The sequence below is a fragment of the Oncorhynchus clarkii genome, chromosome 21 (genome assembly GCF_045791955.1).
Source record: "Oncorhynchus clarkii lewisi isolate Uvic-CL-2024 chromosome 21, UVic_Ocla_1.0, whole genome shotgun sequence".
Taxonomy (NCBI): Eukaryota; Metazoa; Chordata; class Actinopteri; order Salmoniformes; family Salmonidae; genus Oncorhynchus; species Oncorhynchus clarkii.
In genome coordinates, this window is record NC_092167.1 from 9,085,636 (window position 1) to 9,102,030 (window position 16,395).

The 16,395-nt window shown below is 42.4% G+C and overlaps 1 protein-coding gene across 2 annotated transcripts; it reads left to right on the forward strand.

Annotated features, from left to right (window-relative positions):
* Positions 1-1,246: 1,246 nt before the first annotated feature.
* On the forward strand, positions 1,247-12,224 carry LOC139378481 (diphosphoinositol polyphosphate phosphohydrolase 3-beta-like). Of its 2 annotated transcripts, none has more exons than XM_071120683.1 (5): positions 1,247-1,711; positions 6,276-6,386; positions 7,904-7,948; positions 8,217-8,304; positions 9,560-12,224. In XM_071120683.1, the coding sequence occupies exons 1-5, from the start codon at positions 1,616-1,618 to the stop codon at positions 9,766-9,768; spliced, it is 549 nt and encodes a 182-aa protein (XP_070976784.1). In that variant the 5' UTR covers positions 1,247-1,615; the 3' UTR covers positions 9,769-12,224. The 2 variants fall into 2 exon arrangements, with proteins under 2 accessions (XP_070976784.1, XP_070976785.1); XM_071120684.1 differs by having other exon boundaries at positions 1,328-1,711; positions 8,220-8,304.
* The last annotated feature ends 4,171 nt before the right edge of the window (positions 12,225-16,395 follow it).

Below are 16,395 nucleotides of genomic sequence, written 5' to 3' on the forward strand. Positions count from 1 at the left end.
GGTCTCTTACCGAAACATTGATAATAGATTCTGCAGAGGAAAAAACAGGAGACTTTGTATTTTAATACCAACTAAAGGATCCCTGTACCAGTAATGACAAATATAATATTCAGGTTCTGGTAGAGATGTTGTTGAATGTATAGTCTGTACAATTTCTCCACTGCTATGCAATACTAGTTTCAGTAAGTAACAAAACAAAGTTGCATTTGCAGTTGCTAAAACATTGGCTCAATGTTTACATGGAATTGAATGAAATATGCAAAATTAGGACGTGAGAACGAAACACAAAAGCAGCAAGCCACGTTTTAATGTACGTTCCCCATGAAGAAATATATTTAAGAATTTTCTACTACTGTTTTCTACTTTTACAACACCCTCAGCAAATACTTGTCACATGCGTCGTAAACAACAGCTGTAGACTAACAGTGAAATGCAGTCACTAAGATAGAGGAACTCCTATACAAAATGTCTTTGGTATGTGTATACACTTAAAAAAGAAGGGTTATATCGCTTGCTTCATCTATGGAACCCCCAAAAGGTTGTATATAGAATCTTTCTCTATGAGGGGAAGGTAGGTGTGACCTGTCTTATATAGCGTAAAAACTATACATTAACACACAAAACTAGACATCTTCAAGTAGGCCCACCTTCCTTTATAGGCTATAAACAGAACAAACCTAGACTAGGCCTATATCCCCAACTTGCTTTCAGTCAATAGCATGAATAGTCATCACAGAGTAGCTAAGGTAGGCTATAAAATTGACAGTGCTTAATTTGTGAAATTCTTTTTTTTATTTTTCTGATGTGAATACAGAAAAAGTGGAAGGTCAGAAACCCTATTTTCCACTACCCCCAATCCCAAGACAGACGTTTATAGTGGAGGCTATTATAAGGAGTCTTTTAAAGACCTTGGCTACTGACATTTCAGGGCAATATGTCACATTACATCTTATATTGAGAAAATACTCTAATGAAATTATAGGCTTAATTAAGGGTTCAAAATTGTAACCGTACTATTTTTTCTAGATTACCTATCCATATGGGTGGGCCTATGGAACAAACAGGATAGGCTACTTTTCAAGAAAGCATAAAGTCAGACGGAGTGAGCACTGCATAGATGTTCAATCACAGCTAGATTTTTTAATATTTTTTTTATCCTATCCTCATCAGACGTATGGTGATGTGCGTAACAGCGCTCCGCTAGGTTGCCTTCTGTCTATTGACAGTCAGCGACTGCGCAAAGCTTACCTTGTAGTCTACTACCTAAGGTGGGAGGACTTCGGAGGAGGGTACAGTATCGACTTACTCTACTTAAATAAGAGATTGCACATAGAAGTGGAGGGTGTTACAAGGGTATGGGGGACTGAACTGCACCCATTAACCCAACATCACGGAGGGAATTCCCTGACAAAACCGCACTAAACGCAATTGGAGTGAATGGGAAAATACACCGTCGTTGGGTAGATTGCCGGTATATCGCGTTATTGGACCTCAGTGATACACATATGCCAGTTTTCTCATCGCCATCCAGAACCTTGGTTTGGTGACTCACTCTTCGTTCGTTCATTTTCTGGATTTCGTTGCCTGCCCGGTGAGGAGAGTTATAACCTACATAATGAAGTTCAAGCCGAACCAGACCAGAACTTATGATGGCGAGGGCTTCAAGAAACGAGCGGCATGCTTGTGCTTCAAGAACGACAGTGAAGAAGAGGTATAACGTTAACGTTAGATGGTTATATTTCTCATTGACAGTTCAGGGGACCGATGCTGTCCTGTCTTTAAACCAAACCACGGTTCTCGGCTATATCCTACACTTGTTAATATTTTATCTATAATTGCCTATTGTAATAGACTTAAATAGGTTTTCATTGTGGTTTTACCACTTAATTCATCCGAAAATGTCGATGTGCGGGGGGCTATCTTGCGGTGTCTGAAATAAATGCTTCAGCGGGTTTTTAAAACCTAATGATTAGAGATGTAGGCTTGATGTTAAACAAAAAAAAACCAGGAGTGTTATAGTCTATTTATACGCCTTTTATTGGCCTCCGTTCCCTAGCTTTAGTAATGCATCCTCAGTGGTGTTGTGTGACTGCCCGCGGCTATCCAGTTTGGGCTAGTTTGAGAGCAAAGCGAGGGGGGCGAGGCGCTCTGTTGCATGTTTCATTTGACGGGCGGGACATCAGTCCAGCCATTGCTACATTGTATGACGATGCCACTGTACTAATGCATACGAGTTTAAATACTAGTAACAATATCACCGTTATCATTTTACACTTTATAATCTCTGCTGCCTCATAACAATGAAATGAAAATGCGTTATTGATGAAGTGGCCATTTTGTAAGACATGGTTTCAGTATCCCTGGCTGAAACCAAAGGTAGCCTAGTGAAAAGTAGTCTCAATCAATGCTTTGTTTTATATTTCTGGTTTGAGAGAACATCTTTAACAAATTGCTGTAGTCCTAGACATATGCCTGGTAATAGTTTCTGTTTTTTAACGGGCTTCACCGTGATAGCCTACGCACCACCATGATGCAAGCGTTCACAGTCTGTTTTAGCAAAATGGACAATCTACCCAAGTCAATTTCCCCGAAATTATAACAACATATAGGACTCGTTCCACACATTTTTTTTAATACATTTTATTAAATGGGAAGCAATTATTTCCATGAAATAGGCTATACTGTTGTGCATGTGTCATTTCTGTCAATATAGCATGCTCCAATTGTTTCTGCCTAGGCCTATTTAATTGTTTAAAACCACAATTTATACAGATATGACTTAGACCTACTACCGTAACAAGTTAAATAGGCCCACTTTATCATAACCAAAATCTATGGACCTTTTCCATTGTCATGTGTTACTATTTAATTTCACGGTAAAGTCTATACCAGTTGTATTCTGCGCATGTGACAAATACAATTGAATTGATCTGATTTGTTGTCATAGGAGACTTAGTAAGCAAATGATGTCATTTTTCAGTGCATGAACTAAAGTCGAGAAGACCTAAGGTTGGTCATTAATGTAAAAGTGGCGATGCTTTTCATTTCTTACTGAGCCACACGCCTTGTTTATGAACAGCTCCTACATTTGGATTTGTACTGTCTGATAGAAATCCAAATCTGTATCAGACAGTTCAAGACACTACAGCCTCTGACTTCCCTGCACCACTGTTATGCAATAAATAAGCTGCAGACTTTATCTGTCTGTCATTAAGAACTCTATCAGAGCACTCAAGTATTTGTACCACAGAGAGAGAGAGAGAGAGATGGCCTGAAGGAGAAACTGTTGTCCCTTAAACTGCGGGAGCCTTGATCTCTCCCTCATGTATAGCCGGTTCTTTCAGGAACAAGGAATAGAGATATATCAGTTTGCTGTGTGTCGGTGTGTCCGTGCCATAGGCACATTGCATTGTGGTAGAGCAGCTGGAAGGCTTTCTCACTGAGTTATATTAATGAGACTGCCCAATCTCAGTCTGAATGCTGCATCCCAATCTCCCCTTTGATTTTTACTTGGGAAATGTTTATTAACATTAGTAATTACCTACACATACAATCTTGTTGCTGACATTTCATATGTAATACTATAAAACAAGTAAACCTTTGTGTAATATGTTAGCTTGTTTTAATATTTAAGATACCTGTGGTGGAACAAATGGAGACCATCTTCAATCACCCACCTGTGTCTCTGGTCAAGGGTATTGTTAGGTCAAGAAATGCTTTGCCTGTGTCTGTTCAACTGTTATACTGAGCTGTTGTAATGTATAGGGCCCATCCCCAGGAACATCTTTACAGAGTTTGCTCTGGGACTGTCCAGCTACTCTGTCGTACTTGCATGAACTCGTTAAGCCTGAATAGGAGAAAAGCCTCTGTGGCTCCTGTGTGGCCAATACTGTCTATGCCAATGCCAACTCTTTGTGCCAATCCCATTCTGTTGAATCCCTGAAGGATTGTGGCCTATCTATATCTGAAGACCTTGTCTCAACCTGCTTTGGTCAGATCTCAGCAATCAAATCTCAGTCCCCTTTGTGGAGATGGAACAAAAATGTAGCTTCTCCTGCGCCCCCCCCCCCCCCCCACACACACACACACTCACACACGACATGTTAGACATGACCCCCCATTGAGAGGGCCTGAGTAGGTTAATAGGAACTCTGTGTGATGTCAGAGACTTTGTTTAAGGAATGGAAAAGGAGAAAGAGGACCCCCCCTGGGTCAGGTGTTCAGTGACACGGTTTAAAGTCCATCAAGGGAAAACAGGAACATGACATCCCTCAGGGCCAGTGGGTGGGTCATTTGCCTCCAACAACAGTAGAGACTAGAAGAGCGTTCATGCCGGAGGGTAGGAGCGGTCTGTTATGGGTGCCTTCATACAGCAATAGGTGTCTACCTGAGACTGTATTACAGTACATTGTGTGTTTTCAGTCCACTGTGTCACTACAAGACTAAGGGTTTGTTGACACTTGGTAAAGTTGAAGTACGGTTTATTGTTGGTCTGGATGGACTAAAGGGTAGCCTATTACTAGGCAAATGATGTTGCCCTACTTGTACATTGCTAGATAGGAGTTAAAGCTGTATTGAATGTGTGTGGTCTGGAATTGGCATATAGTTGAGCTTTGTTTTCTTATATCGACTAGGCTGAAAGTAGGTGTATTTGGTGTAAAACAAGGGGCAGCAAACTTCCGTATGTTAACTTCATACGTCTATTTTGGTTATGACTAACCACTCTCCTAATGCATTGAAATACTCCCGTCTAAAACTTCAAACCTCCGTAGGCTGGCATGTGGGAGACTGGTTTATTTGACATCCACAGGTGTGTTGCTCCTCTGAGAAAGTAGGTGTTTATTTCCTCCCTGAGATTCCTGGCCCGTTTAGCAGGCTTACAAAACACACTGGAATCTCGCTGGGAGACGCTGCTCTATTCCCTTTGCCCCCCTCCATCTGCACCTGACCTTTGACCTATCTAATATGTTGGTGTGGCGTTTTGCTCCTCGCTGTCCCGAGTGTTCCTCAGTGCCATGATTTTTCTGTGGGACATACCTTGTTAGCCTAAGCTGTTGACATAAATGACATGAACAATGTTTTGTATATTGCATGAATTTGTATGAGGTGCTGACAAGCTTTATGTCTTTACTGGAATTAGTTAAATTCGTAACAGTTCATATCCAACCACATTTTGAGCAAGAAATAGAAAAGATAGGACTTAAAAGTGAAGCAAAAATAACACTGGCAGCATGTAGTCTAGCTAGATTTGTATTGTAAACTTCACGGTAGACACTGTCAAACACAGTGACATCCCTGAGCTGCTTAAAGCCTTGCCCCCAAAAACATATTTGCAAAAGGCCCACAGCGGTGCCCCACCCCCATATATAAACACAGACAGTACCCCCCCAACACACACACACACACACTTGTGTACACACAAGTACACTCACATTCTGAAGCACTAGCAGTCTGTTATAAATAGGTTAGTAGGTTCATTCTATCTCCATGGTTTATGGCTTTATAATGTAGGGTACTAAGCAGACAGTCTGGTCTACCCCGCTGCTTCAGTAGGATCCCCTCATCTGTATGTGGCGCCCGTAAATATAGCTAACCGTCCCACTCCCTGTCCACCCTCCATCCCCTCTTAGCCCGGGACGAGCCTGATGAGATGTCGGCTCAGTTAAGGTCCGGGAACATGACGTGGTGACCCAGAGTGGAAGGGTGACACGTGCCGTATCCACTGGGTGGCCTCTCTTGACCACTTGACTTGTGGCTCCTGGCTCCTGGCTCGGACCACAACAAGTCTGCTCCAGCAATCCCACAATCCCATTAGAGCAGCACAGAGGAGTGTCAAAGCCAAGCTGCTAGCTGATATTACATGGTTGTCAGGCTGACAGACTGGTCCTATATAGAGGGGTCTGGATGGGGAAAAGATGGAAGGTGAAAGCCACACAAGCTGCTTCTGACGCTGCATCACTGTCATATGTCATATTCGACTGACTTGAGTTGGATGTTTCCTTAGCATGGTGAAAGAGACAACTGAGCAACTATGAGCCCCATAGGTCATGAGTGCACGTGTGTGTGTGTGTGTATTGCATCATGAAAATGCAGATACATGCTCATTGAATCTGTACGGGTCGTTGTACATGGCAGACTGCAGTGTAATTTAAGCTCAGGCACCTGCTTCGATGCGCCCAAAAAGGACCTGATCTGGGTCAATCGATCAGCCAAGGTGGAGCAGAGGGCCCTGTGGTGGAGCTGGACTCACAGAGCTATTGTGTTTTCTCTTCCAGGTGTTGCTGGTGAGCAGCAGTCGGCATCCGGACCAGTGGATCGTCCCAGGTGGAGGGATGGAGCCGGAGGAGGAGCCCTGTGGCGCAGCGGTCAGAGAGGTGTTTGAAGAGGTGAGTTCACCTGTCATCATCATCATCATATAAAGGAAATATCCAATCATTCCGAATGTTATATTGTTTTTGTGCATCTCTGAGTGATGTTCTGTCAATTCCCGGGGTCATTTCATGTTTTCATATGATGCAAAACCTTTTCAGATACACATCAAAATTAAAGAATGACCTGGGAGTCGATAGAGCATCGCTCAGAGATGCACAAAAACAATATCACATTCAGAATGATTGGATCTTTACTTTAATCCAATCAATCATCACCATAATCATCAGTGATGATGAAATTGAAATGAATCACCAAGTGGGTGTGTAACTAATAGCTATATGCACGCACAAAACACACATTGATCTGATGGTCATTCATTGATTTGTCTGTAAAGAACATGCCTTTTAGTGATGGGTGAGACTATTGTAATGTGTTAGTTGTAAACTCTGGCTTCAAGTCATGTAGTGATCATGTCATCTATATGAGTATCAATCTCTGGTCCCTGATTGGTCATTTAAAGGCAACGTGCAGGAATGTCTGTAGGCCCGAAATATTCTCATATACACTATGAGAGAGAGAGAGAGACACTCTATAATTCACCACTGCCTTCCTTGTGGCATGAGACTGATCTTGTCGATCTCCTGGGATGTCTCAATGGCACTTCACATCATGTTTTCTCCGAAGTGGCTTCACCGCTAAAGGGTTCAGCTCTGAGAGACTTGATGTATGCAAGGATTGTGGGTGACGGGAACTCTCTTATGACATGACAGAATTGGGAGGTACATTTTGGTGGGTCCAAGGTGGGTTTGTATAGAAAGGGGTCAGAAGGATTTGGTTTGGGTAGTGACTGAGGAGCTCGTGGTATTCCAAAGGTCCAGCTGGTGGGAAACCTAACGTACTTGGCTCCCTGCTGGAAACCAGCACATTCACAGGTCCTAAAGCCTGTCCAGTGGACATGGGCAGATACTTTGTGAAGCTTGATAAAGGGGAAGGAAGGGGAATGGGGGGTTGGTTATGTGTCTTTTTGGAAACAGTAACCTCTCAGATTTAGACCTATAAATATACAGCAGGACTGGGTGGGTTTGTGTTGTGATATTCAATCACCTCTCTCTCTCTCTCTCACTCACTCACTCACTCACTCACTCACTCACTCACTCACTCACTCACTCACTCACTCACTCACTCACTCACACACTCACACACTCACACACACACACACACACACACACACACACACACACACACACACACACACACACACACACACACACACACACACACACACACACACACACACACACACACACACACACACACACACACACACTCACTCACTCACTCACATCTCAACACACACTCCTAACTCCAGTCGAAGGTTTTCATACTAAAACCCCCACACAGTATTGTCAAGAATTGGGATTTCTCTACTTTCCTTTTTAATCTAACACAAGTGTTTTGGTTTTTCAAATTGCCATAGGCCCAATACGGTCATCTCACATCCCCCTAATGCCTCTCTTCTCTCTCCCACCAGGCAGGAGTGAAAGGCAAGTTGGGACGTCTCCTAGGTGTGTTTGAGGTAAGGTGTGACTCTGTGCTGACAGTAATTATAAGACAGTTACATTTTTACTCCCTGAAAAACTGTCATTGCTCTCTTGTGTAAATTGTCACATGAATGAAATTCAAGAATAGAAAATGAGTGGATTTGGTTGATGCGTAGTCAAGGGTTGATAAACTACCCTAAAGCATGGGCACCCTCTGAAAGCAGCTGTTTTTTCTTGAGGTGCCACAGGTAGAGATTCTTCCAACCTGAATTTTGAAATGTAGTTTTCTTTTGAACTTTACAGCAGAATCAAGACCGAAAGCACCGAACGTACGTTTACGTATTGACCGTGACGGAGACATTGGAAGCATGGGAGGACTCGGTCAACATAGGTGAGTTTATGGTCACATGACATCAGGACTTCAATGTCTAGTATAATAATCTGTTTTTCCAGGAAGGATGTTGCCAGTATCAACAGGCCTCACAGACTAAATAATGAAATCCCACTCACTGACTAAAAGGCCTGGGATTGCAGAAAACAAGCAACAAACAAGTTCAATATTTTTCCAATAATATCCGGCTTCACCTAATCTAAAGTTTGGAGTCATAACACATCAATTCCAAAGTGGCTGATTAAGACTAAACTTATGCTGCTAACTGCTAAATCACACCAGCCTGCTGGCTTTGGAGAGGTGGACTAAAATGGCTGGTCAAAGGTAGAGTAAAATATGAACTTGCAGGTCATCTATCCCAGGCCTTCCCAAACAGACCGTGACTCACCACTGACTGCACCGAACCATGTGACCTGACCTCTGAAATCCATGAATCATCCTTTAGACTTCGTCAGTCTTTTTCCTGAGTGGCTGGAGCTTTCAGTCCTTATAGATCTTACAATAGGCAGTATATCAGTCTCAATTCTTTCTTTCGTTTTTGTTTACAGACTTAACCGCGCCAATATTTGTTACTTTGCACTAATAATCCTCATTCCTGTTAACACACAGGATTACCAAACATGGGCTACAACTTGTTCCTCAAAAAGAATGTTGTGAAAGCATGCCACTGTGATTGACCTTTCCTTTAGATGAGCTCATGTCTATGGCCTCATCTTCACGCAATAACACTGTAGCTGTTGTTAGAGATAATCAATGTATTCTGATAACATCTATTCTGGAAACATGTATTCAAAATGTCTATTAGCACCCTTCACAAGACTTTTGGTAGGCGGAAATGAATAGGGGCATTTTGAATGTTTAGATGACAAACGTTGGGCGTGCTTGCAGATTGGTAAGGGGATACCAGAATATTTTATTGACAGTGACACATGGGGTTGATCCTGATCCCTTATCTTTGTGAGAAGATCCCCACCCCTCAAAGGGCAAATGTCACACTAAGTTCATGTGGAAAACCCCAGTAGTTCTGAATGCTGATTGGTTATTGGAACTTTGGCGACTAGCAAGTATTAAGCGCTTTGGGCCAGTAACCAAAAGGTCTCTGGTTCAAATAATTTTTATGAAACCCTTAACAATATTCAATTTCAAAATGACAATGCCGCCTTCAGATGGTTGGTGTATAACATCTACTACTTGCCCCCCCCCTGGTGGTCAATAGAAGGAGTAATTCACACTTGGTCTCTGTCTCCCCCTGCAGGTCGTAAACGGGAGTGGTTCACAGTGGACGAAGCCATTAAAGTCCTGCAACACCACAAGCCGGACCACGCTGAGTACTTGAAGCGGCTTCATCTCAGCTGCTCTCCAACTAATGGGAACTCCCTGCTCCCCAGCCAGCCCCCTAATGACAACTTCCCCCGTTACGGCCCCCCCACCACAGGATCTGTTCTGGGCCCCTCGCGCAGATAGGACTGGCCCCTTCCCACACCTATGAACTATCTTCTACCTGTACAGATACACTGAAAACTGACATTTTGCATGAATATACGAATCCTCAGAGTCACGGCTCACGCCACATGTATGTAAATGACTGTATACTTGGACAAACCAAAGCCATACTTGGAATTGTGTCTGGATGATTCAGTTAAGGAATGCCTTTCAGTAACGTCTTTAAGAATGTTCTATTGGGGTCAATTGTATTATTATTTTCATCCATAATTAAGTAAATCACACAACATGGCTGCCACAGAAAATGGGTCATTGGCTGACAATAGGATGGAAAATGGCAGTGTCATTGGACCTCGGGAGCTGGAGCAGTGTTGACAACAAAGAGATGCTACCTCAGGTGGACGAGCACTGGAAGGATGTCTTAACACGGTGTCAGATTCCCTTTGGCTGGTGTTTAACCTGTACAAACAAACTACAGCTCACAAATATGACTGTTTACCTACTTCAAGTAGTACCATACTGTGTGGGCAGAAGACAAGGGCTCACTATTGTCCCTCCCCCTTCACCTCAGTGATTGGTGCCCTACTTCAAGTTTAGTTGTAAAAACAACACATTTTGTATTTCTTATAGGGAGCATTTCACATTTAATTGCCTTTAATTGTGTTGCCTTGATTGGCATCAGTTTTTTTTCTCCATCTAGCATGATCATGAATAACAATAATTTGATATACTAATTTAATTATTATGCCCGCCCCATATATGACCTGGCCATAAGAGTCTCTTTACTAGTTGAAGGCAGGCCCTCTTTAATATAATATCTGTTGCCACAAATGATGTCTCCTCAATGCTGAGATAATGTACCTTAATCCACAGTTGAGCATCTTGTCTGACCGCTGAATGAGGACTGAACCCCCCCACACAGGGGACCTGTAAATACTTTGCTGCAGAGAAGTGTAGAGTTGTGTGTCTGGTTAACAGAAATGCAACCATATGAACTTTTCTTCTCCATATTTGCGATTGTTTTTGTAATGATGTAACAAACAAAAAAAATGCTGTATCATGTAGTGAAGGTAAAAAAATGTCCTCCTTTCAGTTCCACCTGAGATCAGAGATGAGATGACATGGAACAACGAATAGGGAAGTTGTCTGAAAGAGAAAGGGAATGGATGGAAATGAGTGCTTTCCGTGTTAGAGTCACGGTGGGACGACACTGATGGTTAGGCTGAACATGGAAATGTTCTTACGATGGACATGGATGTGAGATATTATAGTTGAGAACACACTTGTAAATTGTAGTGCTTTACTGGAGATTACACAAACATAAGTAGTTTCACTTTTTAATCTTATCACTCAACCACTATCTCACCCAGACTCCCAGCATTCATTTTTTATCACAAGAATACCCCTCTGAGGCAGACATGGTCAAATACATACCAGTATGTCAACTTTCAAATACTTGAGGTATTGCAGGGTGGGTGGAGTTTGTACCTTTGGGATTATTCCATTGGTTCCATTTGACTAGGTAAGCTAAGTCAAGTGCACTGTATTTTACATGTGTACTTGACCAAGGTCTGCCATTGTGGATAATGCTTGTTTTAATTTGAGCTCATGCTTTATCAAAGCAGTTTTTTGGGAGGGAGTGTTTAGGGGCCAGTAAATAACAGAAGAAAGGGTTAAACAGATGAAGGTGGGATCTATTGTGAGTTTGATATGGACCCTTCTTAAAATCTGTTGCATGAAAAGCTTTCACCGGCCTGTCTGATTGGACAGTCATCTGGCTGGTCCAGTCTTTCTATAAAACCTGTCATTGGATAATGTCTGCCACTTGGTCAGACTACATGTGTTGTTTGTTGCATACATTGTGTCTATGTGACAAATACATATCGATCCTGTGCCAAATGACAAATGTTTGATATAATTGGCCAGGCAGAATGATAAAGTCAAAATCGACTTACTCTATCCATTTCTAATACATGATCATATTTGGTACATTTGGTAATGTTCTAAGGATTAAAAAAAAGACATGGTTATTCATGAAACTATCCCCTTTAACCAGTTGTATTTCTTTATGGATATAACAATTTATGGAGATTGGATTGATGCATACTGGTACACTACATTCAGGAAGGAAAGTAAGGACATTAATGCTATTTGTTCTGAATTGCGAGGACCTTTTTTAAATTTATTGTGGGAAAAAAGTGGCAAATGTACAGCAGCTGTAGTTTTATTTTGAATGAATTACCCCCATTGTCCCTTATTACTGACACTAAACAGTAATGAATGGGTGGGGGACTGCTGTGAATGTGTGCTGATCAACTTTGTTTCAGGCACTCTCTCACTAGGGTGTCTTGAAGCACTCACTAGTTTATCAATGCAAACAGAATTTCCTTTATGATCATATGAACAGTGAAATTGGATAAAGTGGATTGAAGACTATTCTGTTTGGAATAATAATGAATTAAAAGGGAATTACTTGACTCCAGCCTGTCTGTAATGTCTGTACTGAATCTACTCATTTTGCTCAGTGTTTCTCCAGTCTTTTGGTACATTGTTGTTGCATGTTTGTGTGAGGGTGGTGTTAGTGGGTGGGTCAGGTGTTACTTTGTGTTCGTTTTCCAATAAAAAGACAGCATAGAACAGGAAGTCCACAAGGATGCTGCATGGAAACGGACACAAGATGACTGCTCCAGGGCACTTAGGAGGGGTGCATGAGACATACTGGCCCTTCAATATTCTTAATGTTGTTGAAAAAATGATAGGCTGCAGCCCAATGAACTGAAAATGAAGTTTGAAAAAATAAAATAGTATTTATAAAGCCCTTTTTACATCAGAAAGTGCTGTATAGTAAGGTGTCTGCTCATGTAACTACCATGTACACTGAGGAAAAATATAAACAAAACATGTACAGTCGTGGCCAAAAGTTGAGAATGACAAAAATATTAATTTTCACAAAGTCTGCTGCCTCAGTTTGTATGATGGCAATTTGCATATACTGTTATGAAGAGTGATCAGATTAATTGCAATTAATTGCAAACTCCCTCTTTGCCATGCAAATAAATTGAATCCCCAAAAAACATTTCCACTGCATTTCAGCCCTGCCACAAAAGACTAGCTGACATCATGTTAGTGATTCTCTTGTTAACACAAGTGTGAGGTTTGGCGAGGACAAGGCTGGAGATCACTCTGTCATGCTGATTGAGTTTGAATAAAAGCAGGGGGGTGCTTGGAATCATTGTTTTTCCTCTATCAACCATGGTTACCTGCAAGGAAACATATACCGTCATCATTGCTTTGCACAAAAAAGGCTTCACAGGCAAGGATATTGCTGCCAGCAAGATTGCACCTAAATCAACCATTTATCGGATCATCAAGAACTTCAAGGAGAGCGGTTCAACTGTTATGAAGAAGGCTCCAGGGCGCCCAAGAAAGTCCAGCAAGCGCCAGGACCGTCTCCTAAAGTTGGTTCAGCTGTGGGATCGGGGCACCACCAGTACAGAGCTTGCTCAGGAATGGCAGCAGGCAGGTGTGAGTGCATTTGCACACACAGTGAGGCAAAGACTTTTGGAGGATGGCCTGGTGTCAAGAAGGGCAGCAAAGAAGACACTTCTCTCCAGGAAAAACATCAGGGACAGACATATTCTGCAAAAGGTACAGGGATTGGACTGCTGAGGACTTGGGTAAAGTCATTTTCTCTGATGAATCCCCTTTCCGATTGTTTGGAGCATCCGGAAATAAGCTTGTCCGGAGAAGACAAGGTGAGCGCTAGCATCAGTCCTGTGTCATGCCAACAGTAAAGCATCCTGAGACCATTCATGTGTGGGGTTGCTTCTCAGCCAAGGGAGTGGGCTCACTCACAATTTTGCCTAAGAACACAGCCATGAATAAATAATGGTACCAACACATCCTTTGAGAGCAACTTCTCCCAACCATCCAGGAACAGTTTGGTGACGAACAATGCCTTTTCCAGCATGATGGAGCACCTTGCCAAGAAGGGTAAACATTGCAAATATTGACTCTTTGCATCAACTTCATGTAATTGTCAATAAAATCCTTTGACACTTATGAAATGCTTGTAATTATACTTCAGTATTCCATAGTAACATCTGACAAAAATATCTAAAGACACTGGGGCAGCAAACTTTGTGAAAATCAATATTTGTGTAATTCTCAAAACTTTTGGCCACGACGTAGGGGTTGGTCCCATGTTTCATGAAACGAAAAAATATCCAAGAAATGTTCCATAAGCACAAAAAGCTAACATCCCTGTTAGTGACCATTTCTCCTTTGCCAAGATAATCCATCCACCTGACAGGTGTGGCATATCAAGAAGCTGATTAAACAGAATGATCATCACCTTGTGCTGGGGACAATAAAAAGCCACTCTAAAATGTGCAGTTTTGTCACACAACACAATGCCATAGATGTCTCAAGTTTTGAAGGAGCGTGCAATTGGCATGCTGACTGCAGGAATGTCCATCAGAGCTGTTGCCAGAGAATTTAATGTGCCCCTTGGGGGTCTCCTGAGTGGCGCAGCGGTCTAAGGCGTTACTACAGACCCGGGTTCGATACCAGGCTGTGTCACAGCTGGCCGTGACTGGGAGACCCATGAGGCGGCACACAATTGGCTCAGCATCGTCCGGGTTAGGAGAGGGTTTGGCAGGCCGAGATGTCCTTGTCCCATTGCGCTCTAGCGACTCCTGTGGCAGGCCGGGCGCATGCACGCTGACACGGTCGCCAGGTGTACGGTGTTTCCTCTGACACATTGGTGCTTCCAGGTTAATCGGGCATTGTGTCAAAAACCAGTGTGGCTTGGTTGAGTTGTGTTTTTATGTCTCGCGGGCCAGATTGAAGTACTTTGCCCCTCCTTGGATTAGGGTATGGGCAGGGATAAACTGTACTTAATTCCTGGAAGCTGAAAATGGCCCAGTTCTTCCATGGCCTGCATACTCAGCAGACATGTCAGCCATTGAGCACGTTTGGGATGCTCTGGATCAACATGAATGACACCATATTCCAGTTTCTGCCAATACCCAGCAACTTTGCACAGCCATTGAAGAGGAGTGAGACAACGTTCCACAGGCCACAATCAACAGCCTGATCAATTCTATGCAAAGGAGTCACACTGCATGAGGCAAATGGTGGTCACACCAGATACTGACTGGTTTTCTAATCCACAGCCCTACTTTTTTTTGAAGGTATCTGTGACCAACAGATGCATATCTGTATTCCCAGTCATGTGAAATTCATAGATGTAGGGCCTAATGAATTTATTTCAATTGACTGATATCCTGATATGAACTGTAAATCTTTGAAATTGTTGCATTTATATTTTTGTTCAGTATGGATAACCTGAAGGCTACCTACCTCTGTTAAGGTGTCCAAGGTGTCTTTGATGCTGTAGCAGTGTCTTCAGGTGCTCAGGGTCAGAGACAGACTGAACACACTCCTCCAGGTCAGAGAAGGCAAGGCTGAGACAAGATGTTGTCTGGGGGTGAGAGAGGCAAACTTAAAGTTAAAATGGAAAAGGAGAGTGCAGTCCAATACCAAATCAACCCCTAGCTCCTACCCACTGGAAACATGTTGATGTTCAGTCCGTTTATTAAAGGGGGTTTATTCATTCATAACTGTAAACGCAACATTTTTTACATTTGAATTGATAGGATGAAGATGCAGTCATATCAGTACCTGTGTAAAGCTGGGCACCGGCAGCAGCTCCTCCAATCTGGAGAAGAACTCCCACACCAGAATCTGCAGTGCTGTGTCATACTTAGTACCGTACTGCAATGGGAACACCTCCTTTAATTAAAATGTAGAGAGCCATTACACAGTGAGGTGAATGGTCTTGCCTGTAACACGTGTTATCATCAATAATATTAGTTTAATAAAATACTTGTTTTATCCATTTGCACTAATATTCTTGATATTTGTCACAGTACCCAACTTGACACACAACACACACATCACATGCTTGGGAACATTACATTCAATTATTACACAGAACTACCCAACTGTCGTATAGAAATCATAAAGTGTGACTTTGTGAGATTCAAATGGTATTAGTAATTGACAGGTGTGATACAGGTGTTGTATATCAGAAATGATTGGATAGTACATGGAAACAATGGCAAAAAAAAATAAAAAATCCAGAAATTCTGCACAATTGGTTCCCAACCACGGGTACTAGGAGCTCTGGGGGTACTTGTCCTATCCACAGGGGGTACTTGAGAATACTCAGAGACCATAGGCCTGCTGGTAAAATGCACCAGGTGGTACTTCAGGGTATTATGGGCACAACAAAATCCAGTTGGTGGTACAGTAACCGAAAAAAGGTTGGGAACCAACTATCTACAACAAGGATGGGCAATGTTGGTGGGGGCCCCCCAAAAAATGAATAAATAAATTTGGCGCCGCAGTGGTTTGCCAACCCACAAGTGCAGTCAGTTCCGGCCCTAGCATTTTGGGGGTCTTAAGTGAAGTTGTCCCCCTCCCAAGCAAAACATTTTAGCAGCCCTGCCCCTTGACAACAAAGAGAAAATTAAAGTTGGAGTTAATTTCCTGCAATTCTACACATTTTGCCCTGGGCCAGAGAGAAGATTTTGCAATTGTATAACTAATTTCATGCAATTCTGCTAATTTTTTCAATGGAGC

Bases quoted from the DNA above. Each gene is read 5' to 3' on its own strand.
- LOC139378481 (XM_071120683.1), top strand. From the start codon at position 1,616: ATGAAGTTCAAGCCGAACCAGACCAGAACTTATGATGGCGAGGGCTTC. The intron at 1,712-6,275 runs GTATAACGTTAA...TTTCTCTTCCAG, and splicing joins AGAACGACAGTGAAGAAGAG to GTGTTGCTGGTGAGCAGCAG. The intron at 6,387-7,903 runs GTGAGTTCACCT...CTCTCCCACCAG, and splicing joins TCAGAGAGGTGTTTGAAGAG to GCAGGAGTGAAAGGCAAGTT.